Source organism: Lathyrus oleraceus, chromosome 6, assembly GCF_024323335.1.
Source record: "Lathyrus oleraceus cultivar Zhongwan6 chromosome 6, CAAS_Psat_ZW6_1.0, whole genome shotgun sequence".
NCBI lineage: Eukaryota > Viridiplantae > Streptophyta > Magnoliopsida > Fabales > Fabaceae > Lathyrus > Lathyrus oleraceus.
Window position 1 is genome coordinate 269,279,954 of NC_066584.1, and position 23,994 is coordinate 269,303,947.

General features: G+C 38.5%; 1 protein-coding gene across 1 annotated transcript; it reads left to right on the top strand.

Moving 5' to 3' along the window:
- Positions 1-16,050: 16,050 nt before the first annotated feature.
- On the top strand, positions 16,051-17,430 carry LOC127095110 (benzyl alcohol O-benzoyltransferase-like). Its single transcript, XM_051033845.1, has one exon. The coding sequence runs from the start codon at positions 16,051-16,053 to the stop codon at positions 17,428-17,430; it is 1,380 nt and encodes a 459-aa protein (XP_050889802.1).
- The last annotated feature ends 6,564 nt before the right edge of the window (positions 17,431-23,994 follow it).

Genomic DNA, 23,994 nt, shown 5'->3' on the forward strand with positions numbered 1-23,994 from the left:
ACCAATGCATGTGGTGCATGCATCTTTATTTTTTTAAAAAAATTTAAATGTTAATTTTATAATTAATTAAAAAAAATACTGAAAATAAAAATTATATTTATATTATAATAAAAAATTACATGGAATTGATAAGAAATTCAATGACCTGCCCAATTGAAATGCCCCTTGTTCCACATCCAGGTGCGTTAGTTTGTCTTCGAGGTGTCCCACGATTTTCCTGAGGTGTTTGGGGTCTTTGAGTGCTGACATGATCCAATGGTGGTTGGTGTGAAGGTCTGGTGGAAGGTCCAACGGTATTTGATAGATGTGTCATCATTTATTCCCAATAGCTGAGGGGTTTTCGCCAACAGCGCTTCCGTAATTGAGTTCGGTTCCCATGTTATCGTAGTTGGGTCGTTATGGTTGGGTGAATTATGGACGGTATGGTTTCCCGAATTGGGACATTGAATCGGTTTGGAAACGAATCAATGGTTCCCGGGGTGTACTATTGTCAAACAATGGTTGGGTGTTGTGGCGATGAGATGTTTGGGTGGTCATTAGTGGGGGGGGGCTATGATGACATGAATTGTATGAATCATCTGGGCTATAGACTGTTATGGTGGCCGTGTATGGTTATTGGTGGGTAGGGTTTGATTCTTGGTTTTGAGGTCGGGTGTGTGGCATGAATAGGTTGTGAGGTTGGGTGTTTGGTTGTTAGGTGTATATGGTAGGGTGATGGTGTGAGGTTGGTCATTGGGTTTGGGTGGGTTGACATTGCTCTTGGACGGGGATTTGTTGTTGGGTGTATAATGATGAAGCTAGTTTGCGTGGATCAATCAAATACCTTGGCTCATACATAAATTATGAGATTATAACCGACCTAAACCATGCCATATACTGTTGAGTTGGTCTAGCACCCTGTATGACTGGTTAAGATGTGTTATCGTCGATTCCTCCAATGACGACACATCTCTTTTGCGAAGTCTCTCCATTCGGAATAATCCCATTAGGCATCGAATCTTTGTTGATGTCAATCTCCCAAACACGTCGGAAGTTATGAAATTTGTTGCTGCATACCGAACTGCAGTTTTACCCGATCACTCTGGTGCATCTCCATAGTAGTGAACCAGATAATTGGTGTTTTTGTTGTCCAAACTATATCATTATCATGGTTAACCTGGTGATCAAGACCCAGATATGACCTCCAGATAAATTGTACAAGAATACGACATGATTAGATGATATTGTAGCACCTCAAATTTGCACCTACCATTATACATACATTTTCATACTAGGTCATAGCATATCATGGTCCATTGCATAGCATTTGCATTGTCCCTCTGTTGCCTCAAGAGCAAGCAATCAAGAATCAGGTCAAACTAATCTCCTGATCAGTCAACCAAGCAAGTAAAAGAATTTCTCATTGAATCAAGGCCTTGGGGTTTGTCCAACAAGTTCACATGACTTGGTGGTCTATTTGAAGTATTTTGGTCAAGGATTGAAGGCTCAGAGGTCATCAGTTCATACACAGACAGTCAAAAACCCTAAAAGTCAACTGTTGGTCAACTGTCCATTTAATCAGTGATTGGATGATTGGAATTGGTTTGTGAGAGTTCATTCATGTCCAAATAGTCATCATATATCATGCCAAACACCATCATGGAGGAATTTGAAGCCAGATCATGAATTTCCCAAAACGGAAACTGGGCCTGTAACTGAAACTTACCAAAAATGGAAAGTTTTGATCCTCAAACTTACATCATGATACAAGCCTCAGATGAATTTTTGCCCAACATGAAAGTTGAAGATCTTGTTCTCCCATTTCCAAAAAGTCCTAGAACTCTCAATTCCCATGTGTGGTTGGCAAGTTATGATCGAATCGATTTCAGAAAATCTTGAACTTCAAAGGGCCATATCTCCCAAACCGTTTGGCCAATTTTGGTGGGGTTTTTTCCTACAAGTCACATTTGATCCCCTCTTTCCAAAAATATAAATTTCATGTGCCAAAACTTCACCAATCAAAATGGCATATTTTGACCTTTTTCATTTAAATGAAAGTTTGACCAAGAGTTGACTTTTTGATTTAAACATTTTTTCAACATTTGGCCAATTGGAACAGCTCATAAATGTCATTTAGGATGTGTTTGCAAAGTCAAAATATGCAGTACATAAGGCCATTGCTTGGTTGCTTGAATTGTAAGAAAAGTACCATTTAACCATACTTGTCCATACCATTAACCATGCCTTGCCTTGTACCTCAAAAGAACAGCAATTATGCAGCATTTTTTTCTGTCATTGTGCACACATATCTGCAGCCAAAAACCAGTAGTACAAGGAGCCATTCCTTGTTTGTTTGAAATTGGGGAAAAGGTACCTTGCAGCCATTCCACAACATACCTCCTCATCATATTTTTCTGCAGATTGAGGACAATAGCAGGCACAAAAAAAAGCCAGCCTAACACAGCCTAAAAAAAAAACAAACAGAACTGATTTTCTGCACAGCCTAAAATCACACCTTGCTCTTGCAGTTACAAAAACCTGTCCTTGCTTTGCTTGGTAACAGGGACTGCTTCACCATTTTCTGTCCAAAAAGCAGCATACACAACAGAACTTCACTCATTTTTTTTTTCATTAAGACATCATCTTGGCATTTTACAAAAGAGGCTGTCAAAACAAAAAGTTACAAGACATGGCCTGGCAAAAATGCAACATAAAAACAGCATATCAAAACATGATTTCCGGCCATTGAAAAACACTAGCAGCCACACAAACCACTTGGCCTGAACAAAACCTCACTCTCTCTCAAATTCATTTTTTGGCCATTTTCCAAAGTTCTTCCCAAAACTCCATAGAACATGACCTGCCTTTGTTTGCAACACCATATGCCATCATTATAGAGTTCACTGCAAGCTTGTTTTGACTACTGTGAAGCTTTTCGAATTTGTCCTCATCAAAACTCATACATGACAGTTCATGATTAGAAGAAGTTGGAATACCATTGAGCCATTTTCTTTCGTCCATCCTTCAACTGGGACCCTTTGGATGTTCTGTTTTCGCGTTTGGTAGCCCAACAACCACCCTCCCAGTTCTGCCATAGATCAAAGGTTAGAAACTTACCTTCAAAATTCATGAAATGATATGTTGATTTATGTACATCTCACTGCCATGAATACCCTGAACCTTTTATTTTTGATTATCATTGAGAGTTGAGTGAGATAGCTCTGATTTATGTTTGAGATACCAAGCTCGTTTACTTCAATTCACGTTGGCTGTGACGTTTTGTTGTGATTAATATGCATATTCGTGATGTATGAAGTAGGAGCTACAAGTTGGTATGCTTAAAATTGAAATACAAAAGTTTTGTTCTTGACCTGATTTTATCGTGTTTGGAATTGAACGCTGCCCAGATTTCTGCTCCCATTGTTACTGTAGCAATTAGGGCTTGTGTGTGTATGATGAGGATGAAACGTGATTGGCTGTAACGCCTGGCCCATGCTCACGCGCTATTGGCCCTTGACTTCCGTTGACCAGGGCGCTGACCCCCTTTAATGAAACGCTGAGTTTCATACTCAGCGAGGGGCACGCTGGTCATTTGCCCTTTTAATTAAATATTTGTTCCATTAATCATTTTATTTTGTAATGTGTATTTCATTTGCCATGCCTAATTTACAAAATGCATAACTCATTCATTTTAATTCCAAATTTCATGGGACTTTCTGCATCATGTTCATATTGACCTCTAGTTTTTTATGGTATTTTTTCTAGATTTTTTCCACGTGTAGAATTTAAATTGTATTAGGGTTTGTGACATGTGACCAAATTTTGTACACTTTGCCAAATCAATTGTGAAATGATGAGAATGTATCCAATGGCTCCCAAATTTTTTGTGCTCAAACTAGACACACTCATGGTGATTTTGGTGTAAAGTTTGTAAATTTATCATTTGTGGTTTGAGAGTTATGATTTTTTGAATTAGGGTGTGACAATTTGTGTCACACCATTGATGTCCAACTTCATGATTTTCATTACCATGCTTCCTTACATCCAAATGACCCCAAATTTTGCATGAACCTACTCTTGTATGTCTAGTTGACTTGTGAATTTTCTTGGATTTAATTGAACTATTTTCCATTTGTTTGAGATTTTTCTTCCCTGCCTAGTCAAATGTTGACCTTGTGTGACACTTGTTCCCATTTCATTTGTGAAATTCTCATACTTCATTAGATGGACATGAAATTTTACATGAGATAACTAGACATCTTCATCTTTACCATGGCTTTAGTCCCATTCATTTATCATACACCATTCTTGACTTATGATTTTTCTAAGTTGATGCATGTTTGGTTGACTTCTTTGAGCATGTTCAAATGTGCTTTGACTTTCTGATTTTCATTGACTGCCTTCCACTTGTCCAAATAAGATGAAATTTGACATGCTTACCATGCTATGTGTTAGGAGTGACCATGATTTATTTGGTGATTTTTGGAAATTGTTTAGTTTGCTTTTGATGCAAGTCTTGCTGTTGACTTCTATGAGCTTCTGTTTGCCATACTTTGACCTAAATGGTTCATGAAATGTTGATGATGATTGATATGAATGTGAACCCAATTGGTTTTGTTTCCTAATTGTTTGAACATGATTTTGGATACTTACCCCTTGCTGTTTTGACTTTCTTAATCTCTTTTGACCCTAGGCTTGCCCTAGTGGTCCTGTTACTCACCTTTGAGCTTGTGTTTTCAGGTTGACCATCAAATGGCCATTAAGACCAATTCATTTGACTGAGCTTGCTTAAACATCATTGTCTAACTTGTTTGTTTTGTAGGTGGCTTGGCTCACATGCCTTAAGCCTTGCACCTTCACTTGCTTGTGTAGACTGGTTGATGTCTGCTTCCTTTTACTTTGTTTGAAGTTGCATACTAACATCTGCTTGACTGTTTCAGGTGCTTTTAGTTGCTTAGTTCCTTGTGAACTTGTTGCTTTGCTTTGCTTGTATAAGCAATTTGCATTGAGGTATGTCTCCTTTACTTCATGTAGTCTGGAAGACCTGGCCTGTTACTTGGCCAGGCAACTGTCTGAAGTCCTCCTTAAGAGGCAATGTTTGTGACTGTTTACTTTTGTCCTTGCATAGAGTCAAAGACCTCTTAAGTGAAGAGGCAATTGGTGGAAGGTAGGGATATGCAATCTATCCCCCACTATTCAGTGTGTCATCCGCTTTGCTCACACCACTGTGTTGATGCATTGCAGATACAAACCCAAGATCTTGTGCAATTGCACGGTTGAGTCAGTTTTAATGTGTAGAAGGGTTCCCACTTTCTGAACCCACACATTCTTGTCTTGAGCTCTCCCAGGCCAGGGATAAGAGCTGTGAGGTCTCATCCTCACTTCATCCTTTCATCTGCTTCACCTTAGCCTCTCAATGGCAAGGTTAAGAGCAACATTCACCCAGTTCCAGAGGTTTGTTTGTTGAGGTTGATATGACCCCTTGACTAAAACCTAACCCTTGTTTGAGCCACTTGTTTGTGTATAGCGTGTGCTATCTGTGCTTGTAGGATTGTTTGACTTGCTTCCTGTGCAAGTTAGGATAGTTTGACTTGCTTCCTGTGCAAGTTAGGATAGTTTGACTTGCTTCCTGTGCAAGTTAGGATAGTTTGACTTGCTTCCTGTGCAAGTTAGGATAGTTTGACTTGCTTCCTGTGCAAGTTAGGTTTTGCTTGGCTTGCTTCCTGTGCAAGTTAAGTGTGTGTGGCTTGCTTCCCGTGTGAGCCATACTTAGGATAGGTTGGCCCTTGTGCCATTTAGCTAGAAACCTTAACTTAGGGATGATTTGCATGACAACATCTAGGCTCGAGTCGTAGTCTCCCTAGTGTTGTGTCTCCCTCTGTTATCTGGTTAGGCTAGTCCTTATCCCTGCGTAGGGGAACTACATCGCCCTGATCTTCATACCAGATGAAGTATGTAGGCAGGAGATTGAGCTGATCTCTCCGGGCGCCTTTTTCTTTTTTTTGTGTGTGTTTGGCAACTATTAGGCTCGAGCTCTGGTCTCCCTATTAGTTTGTCCTTTCAACCTTTGTGTTCCTTCTGACGTCTCAGCGTCTCTTTTTGTTTGCGTGGCAACTATTAGGCTCGAGCTCTAGTCTCCCTTTTAGTTTGTTTGTTCGCCTTTTTCTTTTTGTGTGTGTTGTCTGACAGTTGCTAGGCTCGAGTGCCTGACTCCTTAGCAACCTGTTGTCTGTTTGTTTGAGTGTGTGCTTGACAGTTATAGGCTCGAGTCCCCGACTCCCTATTAACTTGTTGCGTTGTTGTGTGCTTGGAAGCTGATGTAAGTCCATCGAGTGGCATTTGGGTTCCAGTGTGCGTGTGTTTGGTTCGGATGCTGATGTAAGCCCAGTGATTGGCATTCAGGCTCCATGTTTGCCTTCTTGAGCGCGTTTTGGTTCGGATGCTGATGTAAGTCCAGTGATTGGCGTTCAGGCTCCATGTTTGCCTTTGCCTGTGTTTGTTTGTGTGCGTGTCAGCCGAGCTACGAATGCTCTGATTCTTCTCTCGTCCGAGAAGATACGTATGCATAGGATGCGACATCCTAGCGAGCATGTGTCGTTTCCCCAGTCCGAACTACTTCGACTCTGATGTCTATGCCTGATAGACTAAGTAGGCCCAGGATACGATGTCCTGCCGAGTCAGTTTCAGTCAGTTTCTTTTGTCTCTTTCAGCCAGTGTGTGTGAGTATTTAAGCAGTGTTTAGCAACCAATTTTCCTTTCTATTGTGCGTGGATCCCGTAGAGTACTACGGATGCGTAGGGGTGCTAATACCTTCCCTTCGCATAACCGACTCCCGAACCCATTCTCTTTGGTCGCGAGACCATGTTCTTTCCTAGGTTTACTCTGAGCGTTTCCTTTCCCTCTTTTGGGATAAATAACGCACGGTGGCGGCTCTGTTGTTCTTGTTTTCCCGCCGGTTTTTCGCGCGATGCGACAGATATGTAATTTGATAATTAATTTGATAATGGCTTCTCGTTTACTGGGGCGAGTGACGACATTCTTGACCAACCCAATGCTAGTAGGAAATATGCGCATGAATAAAAGGTACAAGTATTTTTTTTAGCATTTTGACACAACACACTATATACACAAGCTTGAATTTGGGTGTCGATGAACCTTCATCAGATATATTTTACAATCCTTATGTGCAAATTCAAGGATCATTGAAAGAAGGAGACACATTTCGCACAAAAGAAGATTGTGTAAAAGTTATTAAAAAATATTACATGGAACTATTAGCTGATTACAGAGTTGATAGAACTAATGCAATGAGGTACAAGATTTATTTTCGAAATGAGCGCTACCTTTTCCGGTTGTCAGCTTCTTACAGGAAGAGGAGTGATTCTTAGGATATTGGATTCATGGGTCCAGTTCACACATGCATGCTCACGAACCCAATGCAAGACCATCGCAAACTTAGATCTCAGTTAATATGCGATGAAATTTTAGATCTCAGTTAAGATCATCTAGTAACTGTTATTGTAGTGGTTCTGGTGTATCTTGTCGAACCGTTTGTCGAAGCATCGAGTTCGACATTTGTCCCCTGAGGAACATAATTTCAAAGATTAAAAAGGAAATGTAGATGTTTTTGATTTTGCATTTTGTGTTAAAACACTTACTGTACTCTGATGTCTGGACTGATGTCATGGCATGCTTGAGTAGTATGCTGCAGGATTAGCTAATACAGGATTTACTGAATGTCAAACTGAATGTTATGACATTCATTCCTGACAGCAGATACTGAACTATAGGCTAGTTGGTTTTTCTGTTATAGTTCAGTATTTATTTCAGGTTGTTTTTCAGGAGAATAACAGACCTAGCACATAGCCTATTATCTGGATGTCAAACTGAATGTTATGACATTCATTCCTGACAGCAGATACTGAATTATAGGCCAGTTAGTTTTTCTGGTATAGTTCAGTATTTATTACAGGCTGCTGTTTCAGGAAACCAACAGCTGAGCTTGTATTAAAGCTGTCTAGCATATGGCCTATGTTCTGGACGTCAAACTGAATGTTATGACATTCATTCCTGACAGCATATGCTAAAGTGTAGGCTAGTTAGTTTTTCTGTTTCAGTATTTATCTCAGGCTGTTTTTCAAGAATCTAACAGCTGTGCTAAAATCCAGGAAACTAACAGAAGAGCTAAATTCAAGAGCCCTAACAAATAGCCTATTTGTTAGCACCCTAATATGTGGAAATTAGGTTAACTTGCTTAACCTTAATTTTAGGAAATTCAAGTACAAGGCCCAAGTGCTGCATTATAAAAGGATGGCAATCCTACTTTCAGCAACTCAGGGGTTTGAAGCGTGAAGAATTAATTATACCATCATATTTCACTGCTGTATTTTGATTGTGTTTTGTATTAGGTTTTACTTGTGAGCCAAGCAATTATCACCTAGATGATTGCATTGGACTAGGGTGTTCATTGAGTTGTAATTGTTGTGTCACTCTGAGCTTTTAAACGTGAGTGCTGTGTTTCTTGATTAAAGCTTTTAAGCACAATCAAGAGTTGTTTGAAGTATAACTTCACCATTGACTTTAAACTTATTAAAGGTTGTAATCACTGTGGTGATTGAGGGGGAGTGAGTAGGAACTCTGATCTTAGTTTAGATTGAAATTGCATTGGGTAGGTCTTAAGTGATAGGATTAAACAGTTGGTTTAAGTCCTGAATTAATACTGCTTATAGTGGATTTCCTCCCTGGCTTGGTAGCCCCCAGACGTAGGTGTGTTTGTCATCGAACTGGGTAAACAATTGTCTGTGTCTTTTACTGCATTTTTCGTTTACCTTTTGCATACATTTCCCGTCTGCGCAGAATTGGATGTCATAACATCCAGTGTGACATCGATAGTCTGTTACTAGAATTTCAATTGGCATCAGAGCAAGCACCCTGCCTGTTAATTTCTAGGTGAGATCTAGGGACGTTACTTTCTAGTACCATGGACAAGGATGTAGGATTCTCAAATAGACCACCCATGTTGGATGGTTCTAACTATGATGACTGGAAACCTCGTATGATAGCCTTTTCGAGGTCTCTGGATAGCAAGGTCTGGAGAGCTGTCAACAAAGGATGGGAGCATCCAACGAGGACAGGCAAAGATGGAATCTTTATGCAAATTCCTGAAGAAGAGTGGGACAAAGAGCAAGATGCATTAGCCCTTGGAAACTCTAAGGCCTTGAATGCACTGTTCAATGGGATAAATAAGAACATATTCAGACTGGTGCATCACTGTGAGCTGGCTAAAGAAGTTTGGGATACTCTCAAAACAACTCATGAAGGTACCTCCAAGGTAAGGATGTCTAAACTTCAAATGCTGACTACTAAGTTTGAAAATCTGAGGATGAAAGAGGATGAGACTATTCATGACTTCCACATGAATGTTCTTGAAATTGCCAACACTTCTAGAGGCTTAGGAGAGAAAATGTCTGAAGAAAAACTTGTAAGAAAGATTCTCAGATCATTGCCCAAGAGATTTGCCATGAAGGTTACTGCTATAGAAGAGGCTCAAGATATCTGCAATATGAAAGTTGATGAGCTTATTGGTTCTCTCCAAACTTTTGAAATGAGCTTGTATGATAATGTTGAAAAGAAAAACAAAGGCATAGCTTTCGTATCAAATACTGAAGAGGATTCAGAAGAGGGAAGTATTGGAGATGATGAAAGCATATCAGAAGCTATAGCCATGCTTGGAAGACAGTTCACCAAGTTCATAAAGAAGGTTGATCAAAATGGTAGACCAAATGTCAAGAACTCTTCATCTGACATCAGTAGAAGATCAAAATCTGAAGAAAAGTTCAACCAAGGCAAGGGAATCCAGTGTCATGGATGTGAAGGTTTTGGACACACTAGAGCTGAATGTCCTACCTTCCTCAAGATGCAAAAGAAGGGACTATCTGTCACCTGGTATGAGGGAGACTCTGAGAGTGAATCAGAAGGAGAATCTACAAAACATGTCACTGCACTAACTAGTGTCTGTGCCTCTGATGATGACTTAAGTGGAGATGAACTTACATTTGATGAACTTGCTGCTTCATATAAAGAGTTATGTGTCAAAAGTGCATAAGTGTGTGATCAAGGAGAAAAGTAGAAGAAACTCATCAAGGAGCTGGAAGCTGAGAAGAAGAATCATCTGACAGTCATAGATGGTCTAAATGGTGAGATAACCTTGCTGACCTCTAAGCTAGATCACATGACAAAATCCATCAGAATGCTGAATAAAGGAACTGACACTTTGGAAGAAATTCTAAAGGTGGGACAGAAATCAGGAACCATGTCTGGTTTAGGCTTTGTTAAGGAATCCCCATCTGAATTCAACAACTCAAAGGCTGAAGTTCAGAAAACCAAGCAAAAGTCACAACCAATGTCACAACATCATGGAAGCAAGAGGTTTAACCATCAAAAGAAGAAATTTCAAAGATGGAGATGCCACTACTGTGGTAGATTTGGTCACATAAAACCCTTCTGTTACAGGTTGCATGGTTATCCTAACCAGACCCTTCAAGTCAGACCTAAGCAGAAGGCATCTAAGCATAATGCCCCCATCAAGAAACAACAATGGGTTGCTAGATTAGCTCACACATCTCTAAGGGAGTCTACCAGAGAAGACTGGTATTTTGACAGTGGTTGCTCAAGACATATGACTGGGATGGAGAACTTATTGGTAGATAGACAACCTCATGCTACCGGTTATGTGACCTTTGGTGATGGAGCTAAAGGAAAAATCAAAGGTGTTGGTAAGCTGGAGAGTCCTGGAGTTCCAGAACTGAATAATGTGTTGTTAGTAAAAGGACTAACTGCTAATCTCATCAGCATAAGCCAACTATGTGATCAAGGCTTCAATGTACAGTTCACTAAGGAAGAATGTATTGTGAAGAATGGAGAAAATAAGGAAGTTATGAGAGGATCCAGATCCAAAGATAACTGCTATCTATGGGAACCTGAAGTCTCAAACTACTCCTCAATGTGCTCCTTAGCCAAGGAAGAACAAGAAGTGAAGTTGTGGCATAGGAGACCTGGACATCTTCATTTAAGAGGAATGAAGAAGATCATATCCAAGGAAGCAGTTAGAGGAATCCCAAAGCTGCTTATTGATGAAGGAAAAGTCTGTGGAGAATGTCAGGTTGGCAAGCAAACCAAAATGTCACATCCTAAGCTTGGACATCCTAAAACATCCAAAACTCTGGAACTTTTGCACATGGACTTAATGGGACCTATGCAGATTGAAAGTCATGAGTTGTCCTCATCTATTATTCCTCATCAAAATGGTGTAGTTGAAAGGAAGAAACAGAGTTGTGTATCATTATCCACTGCAGAAGCTAAGTACATAGCATCTGGTAGCAGTTGTTCCCAACTGGTATGGATGAAACAGATGCAGACTGAGTACAATGTCACTCAGAATGTCATGACATTGGATGCTACTCAGTTTGAAAATTTAAGGGGCAAAGTGGGAACATGTCTTTCTGAGGAATTATAGCAACTAATGATGTCAGAAATTTACTGTTTAATATTTCAGATTATTAAACAATTGAAAATGTGCTCTGATTGGTCAACAGATACTAGTTATTTCACTTGCAACAAGTGTTATGAGATGTTGGTAAAGGAATTTATTGTTAATTTGTGTGAAGAATGTGTTGTGGCAAAAGATGTGGTGCTGATGGTTGGATGCTTGCAGTCCTCATTGATGCATGTTTGTAATTTTTTTTGGGCTCTTAATGAGTTCCTTGGAGTTGTTCATTATCTCAGCTATCACGGCTGTGTATGATGATGGTTTGCACTGCTTAACTATTATGTTTTAACATGTTTGATGTTATAACACCTGTCCTAACATTCTCTGATAAACTAATTGACATTTATTTTGTCTAATTGGTCAATTTTGACTAAAAAGGGGGAGAAGTGTTGATGTGGAATGTGGAAGCAGTTGTGTATGTAGCTGAACTGAAGGACAACTATTATTGAAAGAAGTGCACAGGTGTTAAAACAAGAATGTTGCTCTGTTTACAGATGTCAAAGAGGATGTCTGATATGGTGCACAGGTGTTGATGTTGAAGCAGATGTCAGAATGACATTCTGGCTGGTACAGGTGATGTAGTTACAATAGTTGTTGTTCTGTTTACAGATGTCAAAGAGGATGTCTGATATGGTGCACAGGTGTTGATGTTGAAGCAGATGTCAGAATGACATTCTGGCTAGTACAGGTGCTGGAGTTACTATTATTTGATGTATGCACAGATTTAGGGGGAGGAGGAGTACCCTTGTGCATTTGTGTGTCTTACTAGTTGCATCCTTAACTAGTAATTCTGTTTTTGTTGCACAGATTTAGGGGGAGGAGAAGTACCCTTGTGCATGTGTGTATTACTAGTAACTATAAAGCTAGTAATTATGTTGCTTCTGCTGCTGTTTAAACTACTGTTATGTTGTTTAACTGCTGATAGTTTACCTTGTGAACAAAAAGGAAAGATATATGTTTTAGCCAAAATTTGCCAAAGGGGGAGCAATTTTGGTAAAACAAAGAGTGTTCACAAGATGTTATGTGTGATGTCTTAACATAAGATATCCTATGTACCTGCTGGAGTTCAAAAACATGTTCATGCAGTATTTGTTTCAGAATGTCATACACAAGGTCATGGCATCTGATATGATATGTACCTGCTGGAGTTCAAGAACATGTTCATGCAGGAGTGTTTCAAGAAGTCATACACAAAGTCATGGCATCTGATATGATTGTACCTGCTGGAAGTTATAAAAGGAATTATGGAATTATGTAGGATTTTTCCAGGATGTCAGACCCGATGTCATGACACCCTGTACACAGAACATTCAGTGTGAATGTCTGGTGTTTTGTGATTGCACACTTAATGGCAATATGTGTTTGATTGAAGATCTAATTTGTGGCTGAAATTCGTCACTCTAAAGCTGTGAAGCAAGAGTGTGTGTCTACTTGATCAAAGCTGTGAACAAAGATCAAGTGGGTGTAGTCTTGATCAAAGTTGTAAAGCAAGATCAAGAGTGTGTATTCTTGATTGAAACTGTGAAATAAAATCAAGTGTGTGTATCTGAAATTTGCTTGTAATTTTATTTTTGTTGGTCTGTAATATTAAGTGTTGCTTTGGCAACATTTTTGACAAAAAGGGGGAGTAACAAATGTACCCCAAGACAACAGATTTCATTGAAGGTCCTCTAAACAAGAGGTTATGGTGCTGTGTGCATTCTACTTGTGCTGCTGCTATTTGAAGTTTAACTTCTATGTGTGCTGAGTGTGTTGTTGTTCAACTTCTATGTGTGCTGAGTGTATTAGCTAATTTAATTCTCTGCTTGGATGTGTGTTTTCCGCTGCTGAGAACTCTGTTGTGATGCCAAGTTATTTTAGCGAAAAATTTGCCAAAGGGGGAGTTTGTAGATGTTTTTGATTGGCTGCATTTTGTGTTAAAACACTTACTATACTCTGATGTCTGGACTGATGTCATGACATGCTTGAGTAGTATGCTGCAGGATTAGCTAATACAGGATTTACTGAATGTCAAACTGAATGTTATGACATTCATTCCTGACAGCAGATACTGAACTATAGGCTAGTTGGTTTTTCTGTTATAGTTCAGTATTTATTTCAGGCTGTTTTTCAGGAGAATAACAGACCTAGCACATAGTCTATTGTCTGGATGTCAAATTGAATGTTATGACATTCATTCTTGACAGCAGATACTGAATTATAGGCCAGTTAGTTTTTCTGGTATAGTTCCGTATTTATTACAGGCTGCTGTTTCAGGAAACTAACAGCTGAGCTAGAATTAAAGTTGTCTAGCATATGGCCTATGTTCTGGACGTCAAACTGAATGTTATGACATTCATTCCTGACAGCATATGCTAAAGTGTAGGCTAGTTAGTTTTTCTGTTTCAGTATTTATCTCAGGCTGTTTTTCAGGAATCTAACAGCTGTGCTAAAATCCAGGAAACTAACAGAAGAGATAAATTCAAGAGCCCTAACAAATAGCCTATTTGTTAGCACCCTAATATGTGGAAATTAGGTTAACTTGCTTAACCTTAATTTTAGGAAATTCAAGTACAAGGCCCAAGTGCTGCATTATAAAAGGATGGCAATCCTACTTTCAGCAACTTAGGGGTTTGAAGCGTGAAGAATTAATTATACCAATATATTTCACTGTTGTATTTTGATTGTGTTTTGTATTAGGTTTTACTTGTGAGCCAAGCAATTATCACCTAGATGATTGCATTGGACTAGGGTGTTCATTGAGTTGTAATTGTTGTGTCACTCTGAGCTTTTAAGCGTGAGTGTTGTGTTTATTTTATTAAAGCTTCTAAGCACAATCAAGAGTTGTTTGAAGTATAACTTCACCACTGACTTTAAACTTATTAAAGGTTGTAATCATTGTGGTGATTGAGGGGGAGTGAGTAGGAACTCTGATCTTAGTTTAGATTGAAATTGCATTGGGTAGGTCTTAAGTGATAGGATTAAACAGTTGGTTTAAGTCCTGAATTAATACTGCTTATAGTGGATTTCCTCCCTGGCTTGGTAGCCCCCAAACGTAGGTGTGTTTGTCACCGAACTGGGTAAACAATTGTCTGTGTCTTTTACTGCATTTTTCGTTTACCTTCTGCATACATTTCATGTCTGCGCAGAATTGGATGTCATAACATCCAGTGTGACATCGATAGTCTGTTACTAGAATTTCAGGAAAAACCTATGTTCCTGTTTTATCTAGTTCTATCCACCTCCTAACAATGCCTCATCAGAATAACCTAACTTCAGATTTCAAAAATAAAAAATAACAAAAAGCAACTTCCCTTAACATAATAAATAAGCAATAAGAAATCCACAACGATAAAAACTAACATTTCTATGTTACGTGCATGGATAAAGTGAGATACATACTAAAAATGCGATGAAGAAGACCTGATAATGGTGGAGGAAGCTTCGTTTGAGTTTCGTTGTCTTTCCATCATTTCAAGCTTCGTTGGTGCTTCAATGGTGTTAATGACATATAAAGAAATGAAATGATGCTTTGAACACATATGTGTGTTGGAAGAGATTAAGTTTCATATTATAATAATGGAAGTTGTGTTTAGAAATACATTTATGGCGTTTCGATGGACAAGATGAAAATAAAAATCATCTAGATATATGTTCCATTTAGGGACTATTCAATTTCGCAGGAGAAATGAAGATGAAAATAAAAGTTGCAAGAATAAATGAAAGTTAAAATTTAGTTAAAAGAGAAATAAGTACAATCTTTAAAAGAGTACAAAAGTGTAAAATTGACATAAGTACCAAAAACTACATCCAAAAAAGCAAGGAGAAGCAAGATAAACACGACAAAAGAAAATAAAAATCGAAAATACAATAAACCCCCACAATCTAAAGCCCAGAGTAAATCGCCCTCAATAGTACACCATAATGAAGAACAAGATAGATCTTAAGCCAATAGAACTTCTACCGTCGGATCAAAGTCTACCCGAAAAAGAAAAAGAACAACCACATTCACAACATGACCATAGATCTTAATCCGCTATTGGTTAATCTTGAGGATAAAATTTTGAAATCATTTTATAAAAGTGCAAGACTTGTCAAACGATCTCCTTAAAAATTACTTCCAAGTCAAAAGGATATTTTTCTCCACTAAATCTTTCTCGTTTGTTTGTTGTACATAAAAGAAAAAACTTCTATATTATAGTATATTCTAAACCCGGGATAAATGAAGGTATTAACATGCTCGGTGTTCATTATTAAGCTTGAGGATCTTACAGATTACCATGTATGATCCAACTCGAATATCTTAATTGTTTGTGAAGCTAGTATTAGGAATATTTTTAAAAAATGGCCTCATTGAAAATAAAGTATAAACAAAATCAACACATGGTTTTATAAAAATAGCACCCATGTGATAAGTGAAGACTAAAAATTTCAATTTTAAAATCCGTTTCCGTGCATTACTAACTGGAGCTATTATGTTATATGTACACCATCTCCACGTTCAATACTTGCATATACCATACCATCAAAAACGATTTTGAATTATGGCACAATCTTTGTTATTCACAGTGAAGAGATGTGCCCCTGAATTTGTCACTCCATCGAAACCCACACCTCATGAAATAAAATTACTCTCAGACATTGATGACAATCATTCGTTACGTTTTCATATTCCTGGTATACAATTTTACAAGTACGATCCTATAATGAAAGGAAAAGACCCTGTTGATGTAATTAGAAAAGCACTAGCAAAAACGCTGGTGTATTATTATCCATTTGCAGGTAGATTGAGAGAGGGTGATGGTAGGAAACTTATGGTTGATTGTACTGGAGAAGGTGTTTTGTTCATAGAAGCCGATGCTGATGTTACTCTAAAAGATTTCGGTGATAATCTTCTTCCTCCATTTCCATTTTTGGATGAAGTTCTTTACGATGTTCCTGGTTCTTCAAACGTGCTTAACGCTCCATTGATGCTTATTCAGGTAACACGCCTCAAGTGTGGTGGTTTCATATTTGCTATTCGTATAAACCATACAATGAGTGATGCAACAGGTATAGTTCAATTCATGAATGCCTTAGCAGAAATATGTCGTGGAATGAATGAACCTTCAATCTCACCGGTGTGGTGCAGAGAACTTCTAAGCGCAAGGAACCCACCAAGAGTTACATGTATTCATCCTGAACTCGAACAAGCACCTGATAACAAGGAAGCCATCATATCTTTAGACAACTTGGTTAAACGCACATTTTTCTTTGGTTCGGTCGAGGTAGCCAAAATTCACTCTCTCCTTCCAACCAACATGGTACACCAGTACACCAAATATGAAATCATCACCGCATTTGTTTGGCGATGTCGCACAATAGCCTTACAACCAGATTCAGACGAAGAAGTTCGTATGATGACCGTAGTCAATGCACGTAGGACATCGTTTAATCTACAACTACCAAATGGTTACTACGGTAATGTTGTTGTGAATCCTGTAGCAGTGACATCCGCAAGAAAATTAATTGAAAATCCATTGGAGTATGCATTGAATTTAATAAAGAAATCAAATGCTAATGTCACCAAAGAGTATATCCATTCATTGGTGGATTTAATGGTTATCAAGGGTCGACATAGTTTTTCCACGAGGGGATTGTTTATAGTGTCCAACGTTACACATGTTGGACTTAATGATGTGGATTATGGTTGGGGGAAAGCTGTTTATGGTGGACCAGCTAACGATAGTTCTGTTCCTGGCATTGCTACCTATTACTTACCTTTTCAAAATGAGAAGGGAGAGAAAGGTATGGTTATACCGCTTCGTTTGCCAGCTCAAGCCATGGAGAGGTTCGTTAAGGAGCTTGATAGTGTGCTTAAGGGAAACAATAACCATCCTACTAAGGATGATCCAACATCTTCAATCATCGAATCATTGTTGTAGTAGTCTTTAACAAATGCTGATTTGCTGTGTGATTGGTTGCTGGGATGTCTTTTCCTTCTGCTTGCCTTTCCCTTTGTGTCTTGTTTCGTTTGTTTTGTTTCTTTGGTCGCGAATTTGTTGGTTTTGTGTTTCCTTTTTGGCGTCTTTTGCCTTTGCCTTTTGTTATTAATATATTGTTTGAACTTTTTTTAAAGAATGATAAATGAATTCGACCACCAACACGGTAACGAATTCTTTAACCAACAACTTACTGATGAATGTAGCAATCAATAACACCATTTATGTGCATTCAAACTGAAGCACCGGATCAGAGGATGCAGAAGAAACTCCACGCCGAAACAACATCCAAGTTATAGAACTGGTTTCAAACAGAAAGATCAATAGCAGCTAACCAAAAAACACTGGTAAGATATATAAATTATGTCAACCTAAAGAGTCATAAAAACCAAATCTAACACTGTGAGAGAAGGAACGCCGAAATGGAACAATCCAACAACCAAACAGGCGATACAAAAATATAAAACAATGCAAGTGGAATCAACCTAATCGAGCCTATCATATTATCACCGATCACGAGCATAGTGAACATCTGCAAGCACCAACTAAGGTTTGAAAAATGAGGAATAAACCGATCGTCTACACAAACTGATTCACATCCCAATCCCTTGCGATAAATCACAACAAGCATTCAAGACTCTTTCGAGCCAAACAGTTTCGCGTCAACCCGAGAGAATGACAGGGATTTCAGAGTCATTTTGAAATCAATCAAGAAGATTGATACAGATACAGTGATGGTTCTTCGTGCCATCATGTTTTCTCTTTCCTTTTGCAATCACAACATTGACTTTAAAGTTTCCAGTAGACTCAAACTTTTCTATATCCTTCGTCTCTTCCTCGATTCGAAATTGTTTCTGAAGTTTCTACAACGAGAAATCCTCAGAACTATGTAGCAATTTTTTTTTTCTGTATCCTTTTTACGAAGGTGGAAATTTTGCAATGATTGCACCAAATTAGAAAGCTTCTGGAATGTCTATTTTTAAAGATTTTATTTTATTCACGAGAACCTGTAACTCGCGTATGTTGGAAATCACCCAAAACCTATGGAGAATTTCAATCAATCTTGATGAACAAGATTGTTATTACCCACACAATAACAACGAAAAGAAAGAACAATGGAGAAATAAAGTGTGTAAAAACGATGAACGAGAAGAGTAATATAATTCTGCAAAGTTTATCTTTGTCCACAAACTGTGGAAAACTTCTGATTCACTTTGCAACTGCAAAATACTGTGAATTACAAGTGTTATGAATCATCTATTCACCTCTATTACAAAATAAGGGTTACTCCCTCTATTTATAGTTTTGGGCTTTGACTTGAGGCCCAAGTTAACCTAAATCTATAAATAGAGAGAGTAACCCTTATTTTGTAATAGAGATGAATAGAGTATTCATAACACTTGTAATTCACAGTATTTTGTAGTTGCAAAGTGAATCAGAAGTTTTCCACAGTTTGTGGGCAGAGAGAAACTCTACAAAAGTATATTACTATTCTCCTTCATCGTTCTTTACACACTTTCTTTCTCCATTGTTCTTTCATTTCGTTGTTATTGTGTGGGTAATAACAATCTTGTTCATTAAGATTGATTGAAATTCTCCATAGGTTTATGGGGATTTCCAACATCTGGTATCAAAAGCTCCGGTTAAATCGATTCGTGGGAAGAAAATCACCATGGCAACGAATCATCCAAACGGACATTTTCCAGCAAATCTTCTGATTCTCAAGAACAACAATTATGAGAATTTGTGCAAGCTGATAATGGTTGCGTTTTGTTATCAAGATCTTTGGGATCTTGTGAAGGAATGAGTAGTGACACTTGCAGAAGCTGCGACATATCAAGAAAAGGTTGCACATAAAGAACTAAAGAAGAAAGATTATAGAGCTCTCTTTATAATCCATCAATGTGTTGATGCAGATGATTTTAAAATGGTTAGTGATGCAGATTCAGCGAAAGAAGCATGGGAAATTTTGGAGAAATCGTTTGGAGGCGCGGAGAAGGTGAAAGATGTGAGGTTACAAACTCACAAAAAAAAGTATGAATTGCTTCAGATGGAATACAATGAAAACATAACTGATTTCTTCACCAAGGTTAAGAAACTGGTGAATCAAATCAAGGTATATGGAGAAGTGTTGACATCAAGATCTGTTATTGGAAAGATCTTAAGGCCGTTGGCTCCAAAGTTCAACCATGTGGTAATAGCCATAGAAGAGTCGAAAGATTTATCAAAATTGACAAAGGAAGAGCTTCAATGGACGCTTGAATCTAATGAAAAAAGAATGGCTGAAAGAGTTGCAGGAAAGTCGAAGAGTGATATGGCTTTGCAGGCTCAATCAGCAAAAGAAAGAAAAGGCAAAGGAAGCTGGAATAGAAACAAAGGCAGAGGAGATTACAACAATTCGACTGGTCAAAATTAGCAAGAAGGAAACTGGTTGAATTAGAGAAAACCCTGGAACCAAGGCAACCAAAAAGGTGGTGTTGCAGGTGGAGGAAGAGTTGGTGGTCAAATGTCAGACAAGAGTCACATTCAGTTTTACAATTGTCAAAGGTATGATCATTATTCTAGTGATTGTCCAGAAAAGCATAAGAATCAAGAAACTTATGCAAAGCTGGCAAAATATGACGAAGAAGAGACGTTGCTGATGGTTACAACAAGAGAAGAAGAGAGATTCAAGGACCAGCGGTACTTGGACTTAGGATTCTCATCACACATGTGTGGAAGGAAATATTGGTTTGTCAACATAAAACCCTCAATGAAGAACATGGTGAAATTTGCAAATGAAAACACTTTAGCAGTTGAAGGTGTTGGTGATGTTCTGATTATGAGGAAAGATGGCAAGAGGTCAGTAATTTCAAATGTGTTGTACATACCAGGCATGAAGAGTAATTTGTTCAGCATAGGGTAGTTGGTCGAAAAGAACTACAAGTTGTCGATCAAAGACAAGATGATGAGAGTTCTCGACTCAAATGGAAGGTTGATCTTGAAGGCTCCAATGTCTCAGAATAGAACCTTCAAGATTGAACTAAATGTGATGGAGCATAAGTGCCTTGCAACAGCAGCCAGTAGAGAGGAATGGATATTGCATTATAGACTTGGCCATCTCAATTTTAAAGACATTAGAGATTTGAAGAGAAGAAATATGGTTTCAGGATTATCAGAAATTGACATTCCAAACGAAGTCTGTGAAGAATGTGTGCAAGCGAAGCAACATAAGAACAACTTCAGTAAGGATGCAGGAAGCAGGTCGAAGGAAATTCTTGAAGTCATATACTCTGATGTATGTGGTCCTCTCCAGGTGGATTCGATTGGAGGTAATAAATACTTTGTTACATTCATAGACGATTTCAGCTGAAAACTATGGTCTTACCTGGTCCAGAAGAAAAGTGAAGTGATTGAGGTATCGTCCTTGCTGATGATGGTGGAGAATATGTGTCGAAAGACTTCGATGCATTATGTATGAAAGAAGGGATTATGCATGAGGTGGTTCCACCCTACACTCCACAGCAGAATGGAGTCGCAGAAAGGAAGAATAGAACCATTATGAATATGGTTAGAAGTATGTTGAAAGGCAAGCATCTACCCAAAGAATAATGGGGAGAAGTTGTGTCGACTGCGACATATATCCTGAACAGATGTCCGACGAAGAAGCTAGAAGGAATCACGTCAGAAGAATGTTAGTCTGGTGTCAAGCCTAGCTTGAGTCATCTGAGGGTGTTTGGATCTATAACACGTAGACATGTGCCAGATCAGTTGAGAAGAAAACTTGATGACAAGTCGAGTCAGATGATCCTGATAGGATATCATTCGACTGGAGAATACAATTTGTTCGACCTAGTGAATAAGCAAGTAGTGATCACCAGGGACGTGATCATAGACGAGCTTAAGGAGCGGGATTGGACTGAGAATGTCAAGAAATATTCAATGATAATATTTTGTGATGAACCAGCTAGTGAAGTCGAAAGAGAAGTTCGACAGGAAGAAGTCAGAGGTGAAGCAAGCACAAGCAGACCTCAAAGAACAAGACACATGCATGTAAGGTTGCAAGAATGTGTGATTACATCAGATGATATGGTCAATGATGAAGGTGAGCTGGTACATTATTCTTTCTACGCAGATGTCAAACCTGTCAATACAGCTGAGGCATTGAAAAATTCGAAGTGGATGAAAGAAATGGATGAAGAACTGAAGTCAATCGAAGTCAACAACACTTGGTCACTTGTCGAATTTCCCCAAGACAAGAAGGAAATCGATGTGAAGTGGGTATCCAAGGTGAAGTTAAATCCCAAAGGAGAAGTGACTCGACACAAGGCAAGACTTGTGGCTAAAGGATTTCTTCAGAAAGAAGGAATCGACTTCGATGAAGTTTTTGCACCTGTTGCTAGGATCGAAACAATCAGGTTGATTGTTGGTCTAGAAAACATGAACAACTGGCAGATGTGTCAGATAGATGTGAAATGTGCATTCCTTAATGGCCCCTTAGAAGAAGAAGTTTATGTTGCACAACCAGTCGGGTTTGTGAAACATGGCGAAGAAAGAAAAGTGTACAGGCTGCATAAAGCCTTGTACAGACTTAAACAAGCTCCAAGAGCTTGGGACAAGAAGATATACGACTTTCTAAGGGAGAAGGAATTTGTGAAGTGCAAATCGAACATGGAGTATATGTAAGAAGAAGCAAGAATGAATTGCTTATACTATGCCTCTATGTTGATGACCTGTTGATAACAAGTAGTTGCAAGAAGGAGATCAAAGACTTCAAAGGTGATCTCAACAAGGAATTCGAAATGTCAGATCTGGATGGCATTTCATATTTCCTTGGCATCGAATTCTACAAGAGCGGTAGAGGTTTGGTGATTCATCAAAGAAGGTATGCAGGTGAAATTCTCAAGAGATTTGAGATGCAAGATTGCAACCTAACTTCAACTTCAGCTGAGCCCATATTACAACTGTCGAAAGATTCAGATGAAGATGATGCCGACCCAACCCAATATAGAAGACTTATTGGGTCACTTCGATGGTGAGTAGGTTCATACAGAAGCCAAAGGTATCATATCTAGCAGCAGCGAAGAGGATACTAAGGTATCTGAAAGGAACTCTCGACTATGGCATTTTGTTTCGTGCAGCTGATGAAGCAAAAGAATACAAATTAGTGGGATACACTGACACAAGTTGGTGGAGTGATGCTGAGGATCGAAAATCCACAGTTGGTTATATGTTTATGTTAGATGGTGCACCAGTTGCTTGGAGTTCGAGAAAAAAGCCAGTAGTGGCATTATCGTCATGTGAAGCAGAATATATAGTTGCTTCTCTTTGTGCATGTCAAGCAACATGGATGGTGAATCTGGTCGAAGAAATAACAACAAAGAGCCATGGAGCTATTACTATGAAGATCGAAAGCATATCAACTATCAATCTGGTGAAGAATCCGATAGCACATGGTCGAAGCAAGCACATTGAAATGAGGTTCCATTATCTTCGAGAGTATGTAGTAGATGAGAAGATGAATGTGGAACACTGCAGAACTGAGAATCAAATTGCAGACATCATGACGAAGGGAGTGCAGGTCGAAGTGTTTAGAAGGCTAAGAGCTATGATGAATGTAGATAGCTTAGACACAATGAATTAGGTGATGAACAAACTGTTGAAAACTTCTGATTCAGTTTCCAACTGCAAAATACTGTGAATTACAAGTATTATGAATACTCTATTCACCTCTATTACAAAATAAGGGTTATTCCCTCTATTGATAAATTTAGGTTAACTTGGACCTCAAGTCAAAGCCCAAAACTATAAAAGCCCAAAATAGCTAACACTATTTAACACACTAGGTGGTTGGACACTTCCTTGCTCTGTCGAGCAACCTGCTTCGACACAAGGAATTACAATTCAATAACGTACTTGTGCAAGAATCGGCTTGGAGTCCAAAATTTTAAAATCAAAGTATTTAGATATTAAGAACTTTTTCGTACCTTCCTATTCAACCTTGAATTTGAATTCGAGTACTTTCCAAATCTCTATTGTAGATTGGGTATTAGTGTATAGATCATAGAGACGATAAGGTAATGAGTTCAAAATATGTCCACTACATAGCAATTCATATTCCTTTCGTTTCTTCCGGTCTTTCTTGACTTCATCGGTGTCATCATCGGTTGGTTCTGGAATTGGTGTAAAATCAGAATCTAAGACATATTGAATCTTCAAGGAAGTCAATAGAAATGTCATTTTGTCTTGCTAACATGTGGAGTTTATTCCGTCGCAACAATCCAACTTAGTTGTGGTTCATCACTCTAATGCTTGAAACTGAATCGTCGATGACCATGATTTGAGATACTATAATATTGTTATATAAAGCTTCTAGATTGAATGGATCCAGACTAAAATCATGACATATCACTTTTTTTATAGTATTCCAAGCACTCTCGAATATCTTAGAGTTTCTATACAAGAATACCCAAAATAATTCAGCTTATTCTCAGAGTTTCTATACAAGAATATCCAAAATAATTCAGC